The sequence below is a fragment of the Narcine bancroftii genome, chromosome 5, assembly GCF_036971445.1.
Source record: "Narcine bancroftii isolate sNarBan1 chromosome 5, sNarBan1.hap1, whole genome shotgun sequence".
Taxonomy (NCBI): Eukaryota; Metazoa; Chordata; class Chondrichthyes; order Torpediniformes; family Narcinidae; genus Narcine; species Narcine bancroftii.
This window is the reverse complement of record NC_091473.1, coordinates 120,237,335-120,259,846: the sequence shown is the minus strand read 5'-3', so window position 1 is coordinate 120,259,846 and position 22,512 is coordinate 120,237,335. Positions and strand designations below refer to the sequence as shown.

The following is a 22,512-nucleotide window of genomic DNA, read 5'->3' as shown; positions in this document are numbered from 1 at the left end:
CCTCACATGGAACTTTTTTTGCAAAGGGAGACAGAGCAGTGTGGGCCTGATCTCCAAATTCATAAGGGATCATAACCTTGAAATTCATAGCATTACCACTAGGATTGACAGCATAGATACAATGTTGATATTTCCTTTTCCTGGGGTATCTAGATCCAGACAACCAATTGGACTTTTATTGTGTTTTGGTAGAAAAATTGGAGAATTTTCATTTTTTTTGTTGCCACGGACCACCTATAACAAACCCACCGATCATTACAGGTTGAGAAATACTGAACTATGCTATTAATACAGTCATTTGGAAACACAACCATTTACCCTAACTGTTTTCTGTTAGTTAGCTGGCCCCAAACATGGAAAAATACAAGTATTTCCAAATCCCATCAGCTCTTTTGTGCATCAACCTTTAAGTGACATGAGAGAATTTTCATTTTGTGTTGTCAAATACACCACCTTATTTTATACATCACTTGATTGTTCCAACTGTAATAAGCCCTTGCTGTAGATTACAGGTGTAAAAGATTTGTGGTTAATTAAGCATTATTTGGTGACATTGTAAAGAATTCTGGGAGTTTTTACATTGTATATGGCCAACTCTTATTGCTAAGGATTATGGGATTGTAACTAAGAGTGAACTCCCCCCCCCCCCCCAATAAAAACTCAAGGTTTGCATCTCCCCAGAAGGACTGTCACATAAACCAGTCATAATGGCTTTTTTGGTACCAAGAAAGAGCAACAATCTACTTCTGTAGGAGACATTAGCTGTGACAGTGTTAAATGAGTAATTGAAGCTAAGTAGTAATTCAAGGTTTTTGGGGACATCACCAAACGACAAAGAAATTCGAAGTCCATAAACAAATGTGAAAGCTGCTTCAAATTAGTTAGAACACGTGATCTAATTTACTATACAAATGGACCCATTTATGTATGAATTTAGAGAAGAGAATAGCATTATAGGAATATCACTGATATTTCATAGTGCTGCCCCAATCTCCTACCAGTGTTACAATTTAAAAAATTTTTAAAATATTTTTCACACTACGAACCATACTGACCAAAATACACACAAACATTTCCCTCTTCAATATACAGTGTCATTTTCTCCCCTTTTCCCCCCTCCCTTCCCTCCCTCCCCACCCACTCAACGTTCAACATATATGATACATTAAACAATGTCACCAGTGTTATAACTGAAGTACTAAAACTGATTGTATTTTAAAACTAGTTCTGTGGTTCTCTGCTGTGTTCTTTATTCGCAGATAAGTTTGCAGCGCGGGCAGACTTTAACACAGGTTGAAACCTATTATGAAAAATTGCCTTTCTGTCATGATAAATCCCTCAACTGCATGCCAAGAATGAACTGATGTTTGAATAATTTATTTTTGAGCAAAATTGAATTAAAATATAGATATCCACTGAGAATCTTTGAACAGTGGGTCTCAAATTAATTAGCAATATTTTTATTGAAGATAAGCCAACTTCTAAAAGAAACTTTAACTTACCAATAGTGAGAAGGGATGAAATGTCTGTATGTAGGACTAATGATGCCAAAGTGATATGAAGATACCAGAATTCACGGGCTTGTGCAGAACTCCAGCGCCGATTCTGATTGAGAAATGAAGACTATTTGGACTTATTTCATATTATCACAAAAATTTAAGTTTTTGATTGTTGTTTCTCGGGTAAAAGAAATCATTTGCTCATTGTGGATAGAGAATGACAAACAGTGAAAAGGAGCTCCTTAACAGTAAAGGTACACAAGTCAATGAATGATATAAAAGCAATTAGGAACATAGAGTAATCAATAATGAGACCTCAACTTTAACAGCATACTAAGTATTAATACTTACTTGGTTGTTCTGCCTTGATGGACCCAGGAGAAAAGAAAGCATTCGTTTGAATGCAGAGTGTTTGCATAAGAGCTGGCAGGCCTTGAAACCCTGAGGACAGAGGGAAATGGGGCTTAGAAGGCAGCATTGAAATATCACAAACATTCAGGTCTGTCTAAATCGTTACGATTGAATGAAACTTCACGGCTATCTTAAAACAAAGAGAGGTTCTCAGTCATAACTAGCAAGGCACAAACATTCAACTTTGTTCCATAAGAGTAAACATTTTTAAAAAATTGACTACATTTACTTTTACTCATTTACTCACTTATTGTCTCAAAAACTTGCACGAAACAGTTGCATGATGGCCACAAACAGAATTGACTTTTAACAAAAGAATTCTTTGGCCAAAGGCAGAGGTACAGTAGATGGGAGGAGGAAAGCAATTAGATTATATAGTCCCTTGAACGACTTCTCCACCATTCAATTCATGACTGATTTAAATTTTAATTTAACTTTGCCCCCAAAATCCTTGATCCATTAAAATCTGAAATTCTAAGTCTTGAGCACACACAATAATTCAGCTCAACAGCTCAAGATTTATACCAGTTCTGTGAGTGAAGACATTCCTCCACTTTCAGTCTTAAATGTCTGAGACCCCATCCAGAATTTCTGCCCCTAGTTCTAAATTTTAAAAAAAGAAAATATCCACTTGAAGTCTTTCTTGGTAAGGTTCACTATCAGGACCTTGTAGATTTCAAGAAAACTGGTGTAATCTTTTCTCTAGAAGCACCCAAGTCATAACTTGAATCAATCAAATGAAGTTGTATTGCATCGGCCTTTTATGCAAGTAGATCTTTCTTAAAAGGATAATCAGATCCACATGCAGTATATGTATGAAAATGTTAACATTTGACTGAAATACTCAAACTTTTGAATACGAATTCTGAAATAATGTAATTTTTATTCTGGTTCATTGCTCCTTGCAAGGCTATTACCATACCATATATAAAAACCTACCAAAATGATACTAATTATAGAAAATAGTTTGAAAATAATATTATTCAGGTGGTGGAGAATTTATTTTTCAGGTTGCAGTCTCTTCTAGCAAAGCCAGCATTTCTTGTCTATCCCAAAATGCTTGAAATGCTGCAATACTTGGAGTGAGGATACACTCGCAATACTAGTGTTTGGGTGGGTAGAGGGATAAGATGGAGATGACTGGTACTGGATCCTGTGACAGTTAAAAGACATTTTTGAGTCAGAATTGTTTGCAACTTGAAGGAGAACTTGCAGTTGACATTGCTCTCATTCATCTGCTGCTCTTGTCCTTTTTGATGACCTTTTGAAACCGTTGTGTAGTTGAATGACAAGAGTAACTGCATTGCATTTTATTCACTGTAGTCACAATGCCCTGATGGTAGAGGACTGTGCTTTTATTTTGGTGAATGCAATACTAATCAAGCAATCTTTACTGTTGTTGTTGCATTTATACAGGAAGATGCAGAGGGTTCCATTGTGCTCTTGATCCCTGCCTTGCAGCAGTGCAAGGAGCTGTAAGGAGGAAAATCACTCCTCAAAGGGTGCCTACACTCCGATCTGCTCATGAAGCTGTAGCTGTCACGTTGACTTTCCAGTAATGTTGATGATGAGAAATTTGGCAGTGGTAATAAAAGGTAGGCTTCACCATTTTGGAAACATTGATTGCCTAATACAAATTGCATTTGTCATGAGACCTTGCTGTCTGATTTGCTGAAGAGTTATGAGCATTGTGCATTGACTTATAAACATTTTCACATCATGAAGATAAATGAAAATGATGCTGGGCACATCCCAGAGGAACCACTGAAGCAGTGCCTGGAGATGTTTGACCCCTCAAAAATTCCACAACCACTTGATAGGTATGGGTCCAGCCAGTTCCTCCTGGTTACTATCAACTTCATCTTTACTAAGACACCTTGATGCAACCATTGGTCAAATAGAGCCACAATGTCAAGGATGGTTAATTTTACCTCATCTTTGGAATTCAGTACTTTGGTCCCAGTTTGGACTGGGCTATGACAAGTCTGGAATTCAGATCCTGGCAAATTCTGAAGTGGTCATCAATAAATAGCTTATGAGAGTAAATGTCATGGTCAGAGCACCAATGAAAGCAGCATACTGCTGTTGACAAAGATGACTGGACAATATTTGGCAAGATTCGATTTGTCCCACTCTTTAAGGGTAATTGTCCACCATTGGGGCAGAGACAAAGAGAGAGTGACAGAAGAATTTAAAATGAGAAGTGAAATGGCACAGGAATCAAACCACTACTTTGTGTCTGTTGTCATCCCTTAATAGATGTTTAATCATTCATGACATGATGGAGCAGGCCTGCAAAGCTTTGATCAGATCTGCTAGTTAGTATCATTGCAAGCAGGTACTGGTCCTGGCATTCTTTCTGCATTTCTCACTGAGCCAGGGTTTATCCCTTGCCTTGATTGCAATGGTAGATATAGTATTGTGAGCTATTCACCTTTCTTTTGAGAGCAAAATAAAAATCGACAAAGAACACACTTTACCTTTTGAACAAAGTTGTTGAAGAGGCTGAAATACTGGGAACAGTTTTTGCAATTTTCAGCTACATCCTTATCAAGTAAGCCCAGAAGTACTTCCAGTAACTGGTCCAATCCTTTCAGCTAAAGAAATAAATATTCTTTAGGAACTTAAGACATTTTAATAATTAAAACAGATTATTAACTATAGTTGAAAAAAGCCATACTCCATACTATTTCTTTACCCCTTTAGATGTTGAGTCCAAGGATGTCAAATTTGCTTTATATGATCATCCTTAGCTAAAAACAAGGCATTAAGTACAAACACCAAGTTATTAAGATGCAGAGGAGTAAAAAAAAATTAGTTTCATTCATTTGCAGGAAATGCAGTGGACTTAAATTTCAAGATGCAAGGATTTGAAGTATTGACAACTTGACAACTGCTATATTGGATGGCTCATCTGGTCGTACGGCTGGCACCAGCCCAAAATCAGTTTCATTCTCCCTGTCCCATCTTTAGTCTCAGTTCTTCTTTTTCCTTTCCTACCACTACACCTACTCTTCCTGAGCTCCATTTTGATGGGTGGCAAGGAAGCGTGGGATGAGATTTCAGTTTGAGATCTCCAGGCTAGTTAGCAATGTTGGTGGAGTCTTTGATAGTAAATGTAGTATAATGTGAATCAGGTAAAACCTCGCCATGCCATATGATGACATAATTACAGAACATTTTGTTGAAACCCACATTGAAAACAAATGTTCTCCACCTGTAGAAATTTGGGTAAGCAACACTGATCTTCGAATAACAATATAGTTATAAGATGTTAAAAGGTCCTTTTGATATTTTTAGCATTGATATTCTACACCTTAGAGTTTAAACAAAAAAAATCATAAAAGACAGTTGTTGACTTTCTGCAGAGGTTGGAAAAATCATGAAATTAGTGAGATGAAACATGCAAAGCAACAAGATGCGCATATTCAACATTTCATATTTTAGGAGGATGTCTGGTTGGCTGTAGCATGGTGTAACAGCAGCAGTCAGATGCTCCTGCATACTTTACATTTTTTCTAACTACTTGGTTCTTTACAACCAAAGTGTTTCATATTATACGCCTTTCCTTTCTTTTAGCTACATGCACATTAAAATGGCTACAAGAAGTGTTAAACCAGGGAAGAAAGAAGCAGTGTCAACTAATCTGACTCTCTGAGCTACTGAATCAGCACAGACAGCCGTTAGCTGACGATTTTCAAGATCTCTCAAGTCAGATTGACATTAACTTGACCAAGTCTGGAGATTAACTGAGGAACACAGTAATCGTTTATCATCGTTTGAACTCAAATGGAACAACTTGAACAAACGAGCATGTCGTCGAAGTAGAAAATGTAAGATCCAGATTAAGTGACAGAAATTCGAAGCTAATGGTGAAAGTTGTTGACCTCGAAGGAAGGAGCAGATGACAAAATTTATGTATTCTGGACTTGGCTGCATCAAATGAAAGTGGGGAACTTTTCGGAGTTACTTTGCGTGCTGTTTATGAAGGAGCTGCTCCCATCTCTGCCAGAGGTAGATAGAGCTCAACTGTGCACTAGGGTTTTGTGAATATTTATTATCCATTTTGTGTATTTATTATCTCTTCTAATTTAATTTAAATAGTACCTGTTTGCCTGCAGCAAGTAAGAATTCTGGCATATCTACATTGCACAATAAACTCATTATTATCATCTCCATATACTAACCCTTTCCTGATAAAGCAGAGCACTCTCGAGTGTTTTTTCTAGAATGGTAGCGACAGTTATTCGGACCTCTCGGACAGAACACTAATACCTCTGGAGCAGAGACTGCTCTCAGTCATTCTTTGGCTATATTGTTATCAAATAAAGGATTCTCTGCTTCGTTAAGCTCGTCAAAGAGGGAAACTCGAATATCACAGATCATGACTGTGGAGGAGTACTGTACCGAAGTATTGAAGCAGTGTGCCAAATACAGAGAAGTAATGTCAGAGTTGTACAAGTGTGGATCCAAGCCTTCCTTGTATCCTGCACGTCTCTGTGTTACACTTCCCAATGGTCATATGAAGTGGCTGCGCTCGGTTGAAGAGGCACGGATCAACCTACTACATCGTGCCCAGTGTGAATTTCTACTTGATGATTGAAGCTAATTGACTATTATTATTTTTAAGGTTTCTAACACTTGATATATAGTATTTGTTGGGTGAGGACTGGTTGGCTTTCTTTGCTTTGGCAAGATTTTAAGGGGTAATAAATCCACTTGGGTTGCAGTTATGCAAGTATTTTTCTTTGTATTAAATCCATTGAGCTATTTAAAGGTCAATATTACATCCTTTTGTGCCCATAATTGTTTGAAACAATTTAAAGTTGTACATAGGGCTCATATGTCTCAAGTTAAATTGTCTTGTACCTATCCAGATGTAAATTCTTGTTGTGATAAATGTAAGAGCAAAGAGGCTTCTTTAATTCATGTTTTCTGGGCGTGTCTTAGCCTTGAAAAATACTGGAGGGATGTTTCAAACTTTATCCTTAATCACCAATGTAAATCTAGAGCCTAATCCTTTGGTTGCTCTTTTTAGAACTTCTGGAGAGGATGATGTTCTTTTAACTCCATTCAAATGTCATACTCTGTCTTTTGCCCATTTTTGGCCAGACGTGAGATACTGCTTAGATGGAAGGACATTATGTCCTGCTTAAATTTAGAAAAGATTCGTTACTCAATTAATAACTCAAATATAAGGTTTCAAATGTTGTAGCGACCATTCTTGGTATGGGGATGGGGTTTAGAGACACAGCTATCCATGATAAAATTATTATTAGATATGCTTTTGTATTATGGATGCACCCTATGTACCTATATATTTTGCTGAGCTATGTAATTTGTCACTTTTATTGTGCATTCCATAAATATTTTGTACATATGTTTATTTGTGTAAAACTAATAAAAATATTAAAGAGAATTTTGTTTTGAATAAACCAATCTGTGTCTCTGGAGTCTGAGGAGATTTGGCAAGTCATTTGATACTCCATCAAACTTCTGCAGATGCACTGTGGAAAGTACACTGACTCGTTACATCACAGCTTGGTTTGGCAAAACAATTCCCAGGAATAGAGAAGGTAGCAAACTTAGCCAGATCCATCACAGGCTCTGACCTCCCATCCATTGTAAATATCGATGTGAGGCACTGCCTCCAGACAGTAGCCATCATAAATGACCCCCATCACACTGGTCACAATCACAACTTACTGCTACTTTTGGGCAGAAGATACAGTAGCCTGAAAATCAGCATCTCTAGGTTCAAGAAAAGAGTTTCTTTTCAATAGCTATCAGACTCATGAATCTCTCCTTCGTGCACTAATCATGGTCTGCCTGCACTATTGCCGTCACATTTTTGCACTAGGGTTTTGTGAATATTTATTATCCATTTTGTGTATTTATTATCTCTTCTAATTTAATTCAAATAGTACCTGTTTGCCTGCAGCAAGTAAGAATTCTGGCATATCTACATTGCACAATAAACTCATTACTATCATTACCATATACTAACCCTTTCCTGATAAAGCAGAGCACTCTCGAGTGTTTTTTCTAGAATGGTAGCGACAGTTATTCGGACCTCTCGGACAGAACACTCCAGAAGGAAAATCCTTGTAGACACACAGAGAAAAGCAAAATATTATGGCCATTTCATTTTTCTACTTATTACTCTATAACAACCCAACTAAAAATATTCTTATATTTACCACTTAGCAGTAAAGATTAGCAAGGAGAGACAATATGGAGAAAATGGAACAGGTGGAATGCATGATGGGGCAAGAAATGAGCTGGACTGAGAGGACCGGAAGTTGAGGAAAATTTTCCCTTTGAAAGTGACTAGTATTCATGAATTTTTATTATTAAAAGGTTAGAGATCCATGAGAAAGGACAATGAAGCATTAGAGTTATTGCAAGCTTAAGCTGCATCAGAATGAGCTGATAGTAATGACTACACGATCTTTTTGATCCAATTTTTTATGCCCCTTTCTTTTTAAAATAAAATTTTAGACGATTTTATGCAAAATAAACTAAGAAAACAATAAAAAGCTTAAAAGATGGAAAGGTAATTAATGTTTCGTTAAATACATTTGGATATCTGGATGGTGGAACTAAATCAGTGTTAACGTGTCATTAACAATAATAGTGGCATATTTTAATGTAACAAAGGCACTCATTTGGCAGAAATCAATGGTGCACATCCAAAATTCTGATTAAGGCATATCACTGATGCCAAGAGAAGCATTCTTATCTTACATTTGATTTGTTTTATGTTACATTATGGTTCTATTAGATCTTAGAATATGTCGAACAGGAATTTTGTGTGTTAGGGTGAAATTGAAGTATAATGAGGTTTCAAGAACTACAAACTTTCATTTCTATTTAATTACACATACAGAAAGCTGCTAAATCAGAATTAAGGGTTTCCATAGAATTTGTGCAATGCCTGATGACTTTTAAGCACAGTTAAATGAAATATGAAGCAGTATACTATATTGCTTGGAGAAATTGTCTCAATGCATCAAAAGAGAAAGGAGATTCTTACCTTCAAATGGCTGAATTAATATAACATGCCTTAGCTTGTTTGGAATACCTACACATCCTGTCCCCACCCCTTTTTGAAAGACTAGTCTAAAGGTCCTTGAGCATAGATGGGCTGATATTACCTCATTGTTATCATGCAAGTGGAAGGACCAATCATAAACTTAAATATGGTTTCAAAAACCACCTCCGATAATAAGGCTCCACCTTTTAAATGCTCAAAATCTCAAAGAAGAATGCTCAGGCACCTAGCTGGAAATCTGACCTTTGAATGCAGTTGGTCTCTTACTTTACAAAAACTGAAGCTCTAAGCATAATCTCCACACTAAAATAGAAAAGTAGAAAATGCAGCAGGTATTCAGTGCGCCAAGCAACATTTACAGAAGGAGAAATTGAGTTAATGTTTTTGGCCGAAAACCTTTTCTCTTCCACCCAAAACTTGAACTCTGTTTCTCTTCCTATTCATGCTATCTGACCTGCTAAAGAGTTCCAGAATTGTGTTTTTAATATATCATATTTCTAGTCTTTTCATTTATAGTTAAAATATTATTCATTTATGTCCAATAGATTTTCTGCTTCCAGATATTTAATTACTTTGCTCAAATTACCAATATGAATTTGTGTGAGAGCTCCAGATTTTTTTGCATTAGATATTTTAAAATAGAATTTCTAATTTGGGAACAGCAAGATTTTGAGATACACAAGAGATTATGGATGCTAAAATATCAACCGAAAAAAAAAACCATACACTGCTGGAGGAATTTGGTAGAATAAACAGCAATTAGGGAGGTAAAGGAATAGATGATGTTTTGTGCAGAGAGAAGACAGCTGGTAAAAAGAGGAAGGTTGGTGGGGGAGGGGGGGGTGGAAATAGTGTGAGAAAGGGGCTGGTAAATGATTGATGGGCTATGGACGGGTGAAGGGTAACACATAGAAGGAGCCATGAATGGTGGGGGTAGAACAGACAAGTAAAAAAAAAAGAGGCAGGTGGAGCTAAGAGGTAATAAGCCTACAAGGTTGCAAGTGTTGGAATCTCATAAGGAAGATGATAATGGGAACTTTTTAGAGAGAGATGAAGAGCAGATGGAACCAGATAAGGGACGTGAGAAGTTGAGATTATGGAAATGAGATGTGGGTTGGAGGAGAGGAAAAAGATATAGGAAACAAAAATGGAAGGCACAGAGGTAGACTGGAATGAGGGGGTGAGGCCCACAGAAGGAAACGGTTACCTGATGTAGGTGTAGGAATGGGCAGGGGGGTTGAAATAGCATGCTTCAGATGGCCACTGTGATCAGAGTACAGGTGGTCTGCAAACCGGTTTCCAAGTTTGTGCTTGGTATCACTAATGTACACATTGTGATACATTGAGAACATTGAATGCAGCAGACAAGGTTGGAGGAAGTGCGTACGAATCTCCCTGGAATATGCCAGGAGTCAGGGATGAGCATACCAGTTAGTCAAGGAGAGAATATTTCTTGTGAAAAGTGGAAAGGGTGGGTAAGAGAAGATGTGGCTAGTAGTAGGATACTGTTGTAGTTGATGGAAATGATGATATGCTAGACCTAGAGGCAAATAGTGTGATAAATGAGGACGAGGAGAACGTCATCTCTTGCATTTTGTGCTTGACTTTTATGTTTCATCCATCCATTCAGCAATTACAGTTTTAACTTTTCCATTATCCTCAATGCATCAAAATTCTTGGATTAGGAGCTTGTGTTTTTGACTCACTTTATTAGTTCTCGGCCCTCAGACCCCATCAGGAATTCAATTAGCCATTGGCAGGCATCACAGCTGCTTGTAAGCAATCTCTCAATGAGGGTTATCCATTCACCTGTGTCCACTCTGTTAAAATAAAAATCAGAATCTTCTCAAGCTGGAAGTTCATCATACCAATTAAAACTTAATTAATAAAAGTTATTTCGAAAGGCCACATCTGATACCTCCTGATGTGATGAGAAACTAGGCATACAGAGTTACAAATGCAAGCCCATTGCCTCAACAATACTCAATTTAGTTTTAGGACCAGGAATTTAGTTCTCTAATGGAAATATTTTTCATCTTAAAATTCCATAATCACATTTGAATTTGAGACTTCATTGAAACTCAGTCTCTTCAACTGACAGTCCAAGATGGCATAGTATGTCTGATATATAACATAGAAATTATTGAAACATTTAGAAAATCTGGTCAACTTGGAAGGTATATTGTCCAGATAACCTTTTGCAATCTTTAGATGATGAAAATGTAAATGAGTGGTATTTAAACTAAAGAAAGGTGTTCCTGCTCGCTAACTGGTGATTTTTCTTGTGCAAAAATGTTACATGAGCTAAGAAAACAAACAAAAGTTGTCCGTGATTGAACAGCTTGTTTCTTAACTTCATACCTGAGTTTTTTCTTGGTTCGCAAGTAGGTTTGAAAGAGGAACTGGATGGCAAGTCTCATGCCAATCTTCGCCATGGATTGGTACATAGGATGTTTCAATTTAGTCTATGAAATAAAAGAGCATCAGACTGAGATAAAAACACAGAAATACAAAATGCTCACAAATTAGAATGTGCGCTAAATTTGATCATTTGTTCCAGAAGGTAAAAGAAAAAAAATGCACTTAAGAGTTTTGATAATTTTCTATTATTTGTTATAACAGGGCAGTTGCCCTGTAACAACTTGGAATACCACATCCATGCAGCTTATAAAAATGTAGTTTTACCATCATCTATTATTCACTGCCAACATAGGTTATTGAAATGTTTCAATAAGAAAATGACATCTCACCCATGGAGAATAAAATGTTAGTTTCATTAAAACACATGGCTAAGCATTTAATTGGCCACAAACATTTGTGAAGGCGAATTAACAAAAGGTGAAGCTAGCGTGAAGAATAACAAGTCATATTGTGCCTGTTGATCGACTGTTTCACAATTAATTACTTGAATAAGAAATTAATTTACATAAGTGATAAAACCAATAGTTAAATTGGGTTCGGTAAGCTCCAGCTCATTTCAATACATTTGCTGGCTTTTCTGCTCATCTCAATGAGAATTTACATTTGACTATTGATATAAAAAGCTACAAACAGCTCCAGTACTGCTGCTCAATCTCAGTAGCTAATTAAATTTCCAATCTCGAGAATACAGGAAGAAAACCAAATGTACAGTTCTCGCAAATGAAATGGTTGGATTTTGGAATAGTCCAACTATATATGTAGTATTGCAATAACATTTTAACTCAATTAATTCAGTTATTGTTAAACAAGAAATTTTGTGTATTTAGGCACCCAGGCTCAAGACCAAAATATTAGTTATCTTTTCACTTCCTGTGGATGCTGCATGACCTGCTGCTTTTTTCCACACATTTTTAATTCATTTCTTACCACTTCATGCTTCAGATTGTCTCAGTTCACTTAACCAGGTGTCAACATATTTTTTTTTCAAAAAAAGCTTAATGCATGGCCAATGAAGTTCTGTTCATCCCTACCCCACATAGCTCTCCTAAAACATGGCGGGTTTTAAGCCGTCGCCCTCCAAGGTGGTCAGGAATGGCTTTGTGCAGCATGCTAGCTTTATAAACTCTGCTCCCAGTAACTATAGATTTCCTTTTAGTCTGGGCCATTGATTCTTTCTCAACCTAGCCAAGAAGATCAAGGCTATCCTATTTCTAAACTTTTGTTTTCTCTGCTCTATATGAATAAATATAGTTGTAATATACTGTAAACATTTGCAATAATATGAGATTACTCAAAGAAACCAACTTTTAGACCTGAACACCTAAAAGGTGCACAAAAATATTAAATTAGAACAATTGGGTGTAAACTATCTAATTCTCAAGAAATCTCAACTACACTGATCATTCTCCCAAATATTACCTAACACTTACCGCATTGAGTGAAATCAAGGAAAGTATGAAATTGAAGTAGTCACTGTTGAAAACATCTCTGTTTTTCATGAATTTCAAGTTTTCATCTCGTACCATCTGTTAAAGACAAAAGAAAAAGTTGTATTGCCAACAGCTAACTATAATTTGAGGTGCTAATAACACAGCAACTAATATGGTGAATGGAGTTTAAACAAGAAAGTCTGCAGATGCTGGGCTGAGTGCAATACACAAATGTACTGGAGAAACTCAGCAGGTCACACAGCATCCAAGGGAAGGAAAGGATAACAAAGGTTTTGGGTCAAATATGTTTGTGTATTGCAACAAATATGCTGTTCCATTATTACAGCATCTGAAGAGTTAAACAACCTTTGCTATTAAGAGAATTTCTATAAATACACATGTACATTATAATATAAAAATTTCTACCCTATTCCTGGCATTGGACAAGATTCAAGTGCAAAAATTCATTAGATGCAAAGATTTAAGTTTAATTGAGAAAACAAAGATATTTTCATTAGTTCTGTTCTTTATGGAGATATCTCATAGTTCCTCAAATAGTTTTAATGTAATTTATTTGTAGGATTTGAGTATTTTAATTCAAATACCAAAATCCTAACTCTTTATAGCAACTTCTAAAGGTAATATTTTAATTTTAAACGGGTATTTTCTTTTTTCATCAATCAAATTTCTGAAGATTTTCAAAAGATGCATCAAATTCAGAACCTTTAGCGTATAAGCCTCTGTCGAGAGGAAGAGGCCCAAGTAAACCTGTGGTGGAGGTGATGAAGTAAACTAAACTATTGACAAAGAATTTTAAGACAAATGATAGCGCAAGAGACACTTAATTTTTAAAATATTCTGAATAACAATCATTTTTAATTACTTCATTTTGGAATGACGTTGCTTTGTTTCAGCATTCTGGAGTCTGCCAGAAGATGAAATTTTAAGTGCCGTTCATGGGCAATTGTTTAGTTCCTGGACAAAAGCAGCAACAAATGTTTTGCTGTTAACCTTGTACTTTAGAGAAACAATTGGTCACTCGGGTGAAACAGAAAAATGTTTAAGGCCATAAAATGACACAGTACTTTCAAATCTATGAATGACCTTGAGTAATCAAAAGGTAGGGAAAATAAGAGTCACTAAATGTTCAACAGGAATTCAGGATTAAAACTTTGTTATCTAGAACGTAAAATTTACTACCACAAGGGCAATTAAGGCAGTTCGAAGATGAGGAAAATAATCACACAACGAAGATGAGGTGGAGACCTAATCTGGAACAAACATCAATAGAACAAGTTGGGTTGAATGGTCTATTTCTACTCAACTGTGACAAAGTATATAGATAAGTTTTTGGGAGATAAATTGGGAAAAGGTTTGTTAGGGTAGGTCATATACAAACACTTTAAAACAGATCTTATGTAAAATACTGGAGCTTTGCTCCATTCTAGACATGTTGGGGCCAACAGTCTTTGCAAGAGCTTTGGAGAGTGCCTAAGATACTTCATTAATGGATTGTTGTTTACAAAAAGGCAACAGATGAAAGATTTTGTTGGAGCCGCTGATTGACTGGAGCTGTTCTGAGGGTCGTGGTTTTGCAAGCAGAGAGAGTCAAACAGGCTTTCTCTCAGAGAGAGAGAGAGAGACATACACACACAAAGATCACTTCTACAGTGTTACAGTCAGCAACAACAGCTGGGACTGGAACAGGACAAGCTGGCAAGCTTGTGGAAAACCCTATTTGGAAGATGGGTTCTTATTTCAGCCTGGTCAAAGCCCTTGTGGTTCATGCAAAAGGAGGGGACTGGCTGTTTAATGTTTCACTTGGAATAAGTGAAACAAAAAGGAAATCTGTGGTGACCTGAAGGAAAGAGGTTATCATCTGGAGAACCCTGAAGAGGCCAAGTGGCTGATTAAAAAGGAATCAATTGTGGATGTCCTGGAACAACAAATCTCTCTCTCTAAACCAACAAGGACCTTCCTGAGTGGTAACCATTTACCTTTCAAGCACCAAAGCCTGGTGAACTTTATAAATGTTAAATTCTGTGCACAGTATAAGTATTGCCTGCAACCAGTGAACTTGGAGAAATGATAAGTGAGATTGGACTGTGAATCAAAGAACGTTTCTGAACTTACACAGACATTACATACACGTGCGTTTAGAATTAGAAGGGGGTTAAGTTAGGTTAGTTAAGTCAATAGTGATGTTAAAGTGTGATTCTGTTTTCATGTTTAAAGATAATTAAAAGTAACTTTTGTTTAAGAAACCATTTGTCTTGGTGAACATCTATTGCTGCTGGGTTTTGGGCTCCTCTGGGCTCGTAACACATCATTAACTCCAATTATTATCACTGCATTGCTGAGGCAGAAGGGAAAGAGGACAAAGGAAGAAATATATTCTGAAATTGTGAAATAACCATGTTTTAATTAAAAAAAAATTTAGACATACAGAACTGTAACAGGCCAATTCAGCCCCTATGAGTCTGTGCTGCCCAAATTACACCCTATTAATTTTTGAAGGGTGGGAGGAAACCGGATCCCCAATGAAAACCCACACAGACATGGGGAGAACACACAAACTCCTTACAGACAGCACAGGATTCGAACCCTGGTCCAGTCCTAATTGCTGGCGCTGTAAAGGTGTTGCGCTAACCTCTACGCCAACGATACCACCCTATTTTGATAATTTGATTTTTCAGATATCAAACTATCCAAATGCTCAGGTACATTAATGGAATCAGTAAGTCACATAGATTTTCCCCACTTTGTACAAAATATACCACAAACTACACACAAAAAGAGGTAATTCAGCTCATCCCTTTATGTCTGTCAACAAAGAGCTCCAAAGCCAATCCCACATTCACTACTGGGTCCTAACACCAGAGAAACAGTCTTCACATTTCAACAGTATTTGAATGTGCTCTTAATCATCAATAACACATCCAAATACTGTTGAAATACAGACGGGTTCCAGACCCTTATTGCAATCTAGCTAAAAACATTTTTTCCACCTATACTCTACTTTTTCTTTGAACGATTTTAACTCTTTCCTTGGTTTTTGAACCCTCTAAGAGAAATAATGCCTTTTTACTTGCTCCTGCAATGCTCTGGATTATTTCAAACATTTGAATTATGTCTTCTGGCCAGCCTTTTTGATCCAAAGGAGACACCCATTTCTCCAATCATTCCTCATTGCTGTCAACATCTCTAAATCATCTTCTTTTGTGCAATGAATGATTTGATAGTGAGATACATATGTTTCTCTGCACAACTACACCATTTCAATCTTATGATTGCTTCAATGATTGTCTTCTTACCTGGTAAATCCTGGCTGGCAATTTTTCCACAAAGAGTCCCTTCTTCTCTCCCTTCCTTACCAGCTTGGTCAACAACGAAAGGCGATCATTGCTTGGTCTATGAAGACGAGGGGATGACTGGGGTGAAACTTCCGGTGAAGAGGGTGCAGATCTACTCAAAACAATAGATTGTTTTTGTCAGAAATACAAAAATATGAGTTGTGGTTAAACAGCAAGAGCAAACAGCAAAAGCAGACAATAAATAAAAATGTTGTTTTGTATTTGTGAAAAACTCCACACATAATTTTAAAAATAAAATGCTGCAGACGATGAAAATCAAATTAGGAAAAGCTAAATTTCAGGTCAGTGACTGCCAGTTGGGATGAAGCTCAGGACCGATGGGAGAAAAGAAGAATATAGCAGTCAGAGCATTTTTCATTACAACTTAGTTTAAAACATGGGCAACCTTTAAGGAATAAAGTGGTAATATTTTGAACTGAATTGTTAAATGAGTGGCGGAGAATGGAAAGTGTTGCAAAATTACTTACAAGGACAGATCTTCAGCTTCCTGTCGAACAACACTAACTCGACTTTTCTTTGGTAAAACTGGAGAATTTTGGTCCAACATTCGCTGGTAAAATAACATGTAGGCATTCCAATATCTGCGACGGACCTCAGGATAAGGGTTTGCTTTTAAAAAAAAAGAAACATCTCTAGAATGTAACCTCTATAAACAGGTGTAACATTCACTTGAACTGTACTTTTCTTTAAAATGTACTACCCAAAATAAAAATTACAATAAAAAAATGAAGAAGCCATAACAAAATTTGCTTTGAATTCTGCATGCAAACATTTTAAGTCCAAAACCAAACAATGAGATGCATCACGAGAGATAAAGATAAAATTTGTTGCTCTCATACTGTTGCAATGAGCTACTTTAAATCCTTGTTGCTCAGGCAGTGAGGGTGTTTTTACAATGCTGTCAATTGAAGGATTTATGATTTTGAGCCGGCAATGAACAAGCATCAAAAATGCAGCCACACATATTCTTGCAGAGGAGATTGATTTCTTGGCACTTTGTCAGAAATATGTTAATTCAGAAATGTCACTGGAGTCAAAAAAACAATCTGGACTAATGCAGCAGGTCAGGAAGCATCTGCAAATGCAAAGGGATGGTCAATGCTTCAGGCCAAGACCTGCAACAGGACCTGCTAGGTTTGTTTCTCACAACAGATTACTGGACCTGCTCTCTCTCTCACATCTCCAAATATGTTGCTACCTTGGTTTTTATGCATAGGGAGAAGGACAACTTCAGAAATCATCATCAAACAGTTCCAGTTTTGACCACATGATGGACATGGTAAATGATCATCAATTAAAGTTAAGAGTCATGCTGGTGGCTGCAGATCCTGGAATCTAGAGCATAAACAATCTGCTGGAGGAATGTTTCAAAGCCAGAACCCTTCATCAAGAATAAAGTTAGTTAAGCCCTGAAATGTTCCCCAAATATGAAATGATTGATCACCAATAAAGCACCACAATAATTCCAATGACTGGGTGGCATTTCTTTCTCCCCAGTTCAACTTTGTTTGGGATCCTTGATAATTATTGCTGTCCATTCTTTAATTAAAAAGATATATTGATTTTCTTTAATGAACTAACAGATTGTGGAGGGAAACCAATACGTCTGCAGTTTTGTCAGAAATGATCATTGACATTTTGGTAGGTAAATGGGCAACTTGAACTGCTTAGTTTAGTTTATTTATCTTTTCTTGCTTTTTCCTATTCTGCAAAATTGTAGCTATCAATTAACAAACCGACATGCAAGGTGGGTAGGATGAATGAAAATGAATAAAAAATGGAATAAAAGAAAATTCCAGGTGCAAGCTGGCTGCAGGCTCTGATCAAATCATTAATTCTACCAACTGATAGCAGAATGGCATTGACATTTATGTTTCTTGCATCATTTACAGCTTTACATTCATTTCAGCCAAACAGAAATTATACTTTTTTCCTCTGAAGATTCCAATAGGCCTCCATGTTCCAGTTCATTTATGTGACTTGACCGTGCTTTCAGCTTTGACCCTGCCAAAAAATTTAAACATCTAACAATCTGTTAAAACAAGCTGGTTTCTAGGTTTGGACTCTCTCATTATTGGACTTTCACTGATATACTGGAAAACCATTCAAATTCATGTTTTTGTTTCCCTAGTCATTCTCTTACAGCCAAAAGATTCCATTGGTGGTTTACAAGAGAAAAATAAACTCAGAGTCATGTTAGTTCCACTGTAACTTACATTGATCATAAACTTTAGGTCTGTACTCTCCACCAAAACATTCAAACTCCAGCGTCTCATCGTTGAGATCAAACTCTTCCACCACCGTGTCATTGAATTTGTACCATTTCCCTTTGCCGCCAGCCCTGCAGAATAAAAAAGTTGAATGTGAGCCCAGAACCAAAGCCACACTTCAAATGTGACTCTTCACATCTATTTTGATTTAAAATCTAATGCAACAAAAAAAAACCAACGACTTCAACTAATTTTCACCCACCTCCTGTCCTTGATGAATGAGTAATAGTGTCCAGCATGTGCCTGACCACTATGGACAATCACTCCAACTAGCTCATAGTTTTCAGTTGGGGCACCTTTTTTTCTTGGAGACCCACCACCCAAGTGATCACCTGCTTTGCCATTTTCACCATGTTCAGAAGAGTGCTCTTGTCGCGCCATTCCGGACACTGTATACGGCTCCATGTTTAGAAGCCATGGAAACTAGGAGAAAACAGTGAGCAACAGTTTATATTGGATGAGAATTGACTGCCCACACATCCCAAAGGAAAGGATATAAGGAATGGAAGTTAAATGACTTCTGATCAGTAACCAAACTAAAGTGGCGCTGTACCAGATAGTGGCTCTGTTTGCATACTGCCTTAATGATGGCAGTCGCTTCTTTCTCTACAATGTGGTAGCGCAATTCACTTCCTTGTACCTTCTTTGACATGAATGCAACAGGCCGTCCTCCTTGGTTAAGGACAGCAGAAATAGCCCCAACAGATGGGTCACACACTACCTCAAAAGGTAAGTTTTCATCCACTGAGCTCAGGGTGGCTTCCTCCAACTCTCTCTTTAGTAAGTTAAAGGTGTTCAGGGCCTTTTCCTCCAATAGAAACTTCTCTGTATTTCCCATCGGTTGAATCTTGTTAGAAAACCCATGAATCCATTTGGCAAAATAACCAAATATCCCAAGTGCCCTTTTTAAGGATCACAAATTTTCTGGCGAAATCTCTCAGGATCTGGCTTAATGATCCCATTCCCCACACAGTATCCAAGGACATTAATGGAATTCACAGTCTTGGAATCATTAAGTGTTAGGTGCTTCTGACTGATGGTCTTTAGGAACTTCTTTACATTTTGATCATGCCCCTCTTGTGTATGTCCAGCAATAGTGATATTATCAAGGTAAGGGAAGACTCCTTGCTGTTTTTCTTCTCTAACTTCTTTAGAGCTCACTGGAAGGTGGCTACCCCATTTGTGACTCCAAATGGGATCCACTGGCTTTAATTACTTCTTACCTGACACCTTCAGTGAGATTTTATGATAGGCACTTTTCAGGTCAAAGATAGGGAACATCTATATTTTTCAAGTTCGTTACTCTTTGTTAAGGGGCAAGCATCCAAATCTGTCTATTGATGAATTGCCTGTGAATAATCCACACACATTTGCTTCTTGTGTTGGTGAGTAGGATCCTTCACCACTACCACTTGGGCTTGTCATAGTGGGCAAAGTCTCTCAGGATCTGGATTCATGATCCCATTCCCCACACAGTATCCAAGGACATTAATGGAATTCACAGTCTTTGAATCATTAAGTGTTAGGTGCTTCTGACTGATGGTCTTTAGGAACTTCTTTACATTTTGATCATGTCCCTCTTGTGCATGTCCAGGAATAGTGATATTATCAAAGGAAGAAACTTTGCAGTTTTTCTTCTCTAACTAACTTGTCCATAGGTCACTGGGAGGTGGATACCCCATTTGTGACTCCAAATGGAATCCTACAACATTGGGATAAACGTCCATTGGATTCAAAAGCCGTATATTTCTTATCTGACTCTTTCAGTGACACTTGGTGGTAGGCACTTTTCACGTGAAAGGTAGAGAACATTATATTTTCCAAGTTCATTCAGTATTTTGTCAATTCTTGGTATGGGTTAAGCATCCAATTCCATGTATTGATTGACTGTGAATAATCCACACACATTCGCTTCTTGTGTCGGTGGGTAGGATCCTTCACCACTACCACTTGGGCCTGCCATGGTGATATGCACAATTCAATTATCCCTTTTGAAAGTAATTGGTGAATTTCCTCTGCAATGAAGTCCTGATCATCTTTGCTAAAGCATCTTGATTTAGCAGCAATTGGTGATAAGCTGGGAAAAGGGATGGCTCTTCTATTGTTGCTGCTATCAGTGTAATGATCAGCACCGTTCACAGTTAGCTCAGACAAGGGTCCTCCGCATTTAAATTTCACACTCAGGTGCTGACGATGGCAACCCTGCCCAAGTATTAATTCAGAACATAAGTCTTTCAATACACTAAGTTGTATGATAGCATATGACTGGCTATTAAAACTAAGAGTTAAGTCAACAACAACATATCCTTGGGAACTAGTGTTTAAAGTTTTCTGACCCATAGTAATGCCTTTACTGGATGGTGGACCTTTAGTTTTAGTTCCCGCGTTAGTTTTTCCCTAATGTAACTATTGGTCAGTCACAAAGGTTGCAGCTTGAGCAAGTCCTTGTGGCACATTATTCTTTACTTGGCTTCGCGGACGAAGATTTATGGAGGGGGTAAAAGTCCACGTCAGCTGCAGGCTCGTTTGTGGCTGACAAATCCGATGCGGGACAGGCAGACACGGTTGCAGCGGCTGCAGGGGAAAATTGGTTGGTTGGGGTTGGGTGTTGGGTTTTTCCTCCTTTGCCTTTTGTCAGTGAGGTGGGCTCTGCGGTCTTCTTCAAAGGAGGTTGCTGCCCGCCAAACTGTGAGGTGCCAAGATGCACGGTTTGAGGCGATATCAGCCCACTGGCGGTGGTCAATGTGGCAGGCACCAAGAGATTTCTTTAGGCAGTCCTTGTACCTTTTCTTTGGTGCACCTCTGTCACGGTGGCCAGTGGAGAGCTCGCCATATAACACGATCTTGGGAAGGCGATGGTCCTCCATTCTGGAGACGTGACCCATCCAGCGCAGCTGGATCTTCAGCAGCGTGGACTCGATGCTGTCGACCTCTGCCATCTCGAGTACTTCGACGTTAGGGATGAAAGCGCTCCAATGGATGTTGAGGATGGAGCGGAGACACATTAATAAGCGCAGTCAGTACCTGAGAATTGACCACTGTTGCCACTGAGCTTGGTGAGGCCTTGGATTTGCACAACTGGGCATATTGTCCCTTCTTGGCACTTTTATTACAAGTAGCCTCGCATGCTGGACAGTTATCCCGTGAATAGTAAGAGAAACCACAGAAGAAACATTTCCGTTTTGTATTATAAAGTGGCAGCCACAGCTAGTTTCTCAAGAACAACTGGAAGATTAGCAGCCCTGCTAAAGAATCCTTACATACCTGCGCTAACTGTGATAGCTCAGAGTTCACTATTGCAGCTGGATGGGCCACTGGGGTAGCATATGCACCATTATTGTGTTGAGCTACGTCTAATGCACTAGCTTGGTTATAAACAGTCTGTAAGTCCAGTGTTTTGTTTTCTAAGAGACGCTGACATATTGCAGATGAGGCAACGCCAGCGATGAACGCGTCACACATTGCCTCATTTCCACTCTGCTCCGCACTATGATCTCAAAAATTACAGTTTTTCTAATTTTTCCAACTCCCTAAAGAAATCATCTGATGCCTGGTAGTCTGGCTTATAAATTGTCCAACGTAGAGATAGAAGAGTCAAAATTTTCACATCCTTCTATGTATTTGAAAATACTGCAACTCACACAGCCTAATAGTGTTCTGTACTTGTTCGGTATCTTGTCCCCATAGTTGTCGACATTGTTCATGAAAATCATGCACCAGTGTCGCCACTCCTTGGCAGCGGGGGTCGATGTCTAAGCACTTGGGCCTCCATGCCATCTCTATGCTTGACAATTAAGTTGAGTAAATTGTTGTGAGAAAGAAAAACTTGGCTACTTTCCAAGCTTTACTCAACAGTTAAGAATTTAAAAGAAAGGCGCGTTTTAAATTCCTAAAGAGGAACGGTGGCGGCCAGGATCAACTAAATAGGAAATGCAAGCTCATTAACAATTAAAGAATAACTTTGTAATATTACAGCAGTATTTAGCACAAACAAATAGACACTGTCATCATACACTGAACTTTGTGCTTGCAAAGTTTCCAGTCAATGTCATA

General features: G+C 37.9%; 1 protein-coding gene across 1 annotated transcript in view; it reads right to left on the bottom strand.

Annotated features, from left to right (window-relative positions):
- Positions 1-22,512, bottom strand: part of usp24 (ubiquitin specific peptidase 24) — a 214,826-nt gene that overhangs the window by 30,318 nt on the left and 161,996 nt on the right. The window contains exons 48-58 of the mRNA XM_069938902.1: positions 18,662-18,882; positions 18,406-18,530; positions 16,657-16,798; positions 16,130-16,280; positions 12,816-12,911; positions 11,326-11,429; positions 10,671-10,784; positions 7,918-8,014; positions 4,391-4,507; positions 1,851-1,940; positions 1,503-1,605 (exon numbers count right to left, since the gene is read on the bottom strand). Coding sequence (XP_069795003.1) covers positions 1,503-1,605; positions 1,851-1,940; positions 4,391-4,507; positions 7,918-8,014; positions 10,671-10,784; positions 11,326-11,429; positions 12,816-12,911; positions 16,130-16,280; positions 16,657-16,798; positions 18,406-18,530; positions 18,662-18,882 — 1,360 coding nt within the window. The remainder of the gene's footprint in view (positions 1-1,502; positions 1,606-1,850; positions 1,941-4,390; positions 4,508-7,917; positions 8,015-10,670; positions 10,785-11,325; positions 11,430-12,815; positions 12,912-16,129; positions 16,281-16,656; positions 16,799-18,405; positions 18,531-18,661; positions 18,883-22,512) is intronic.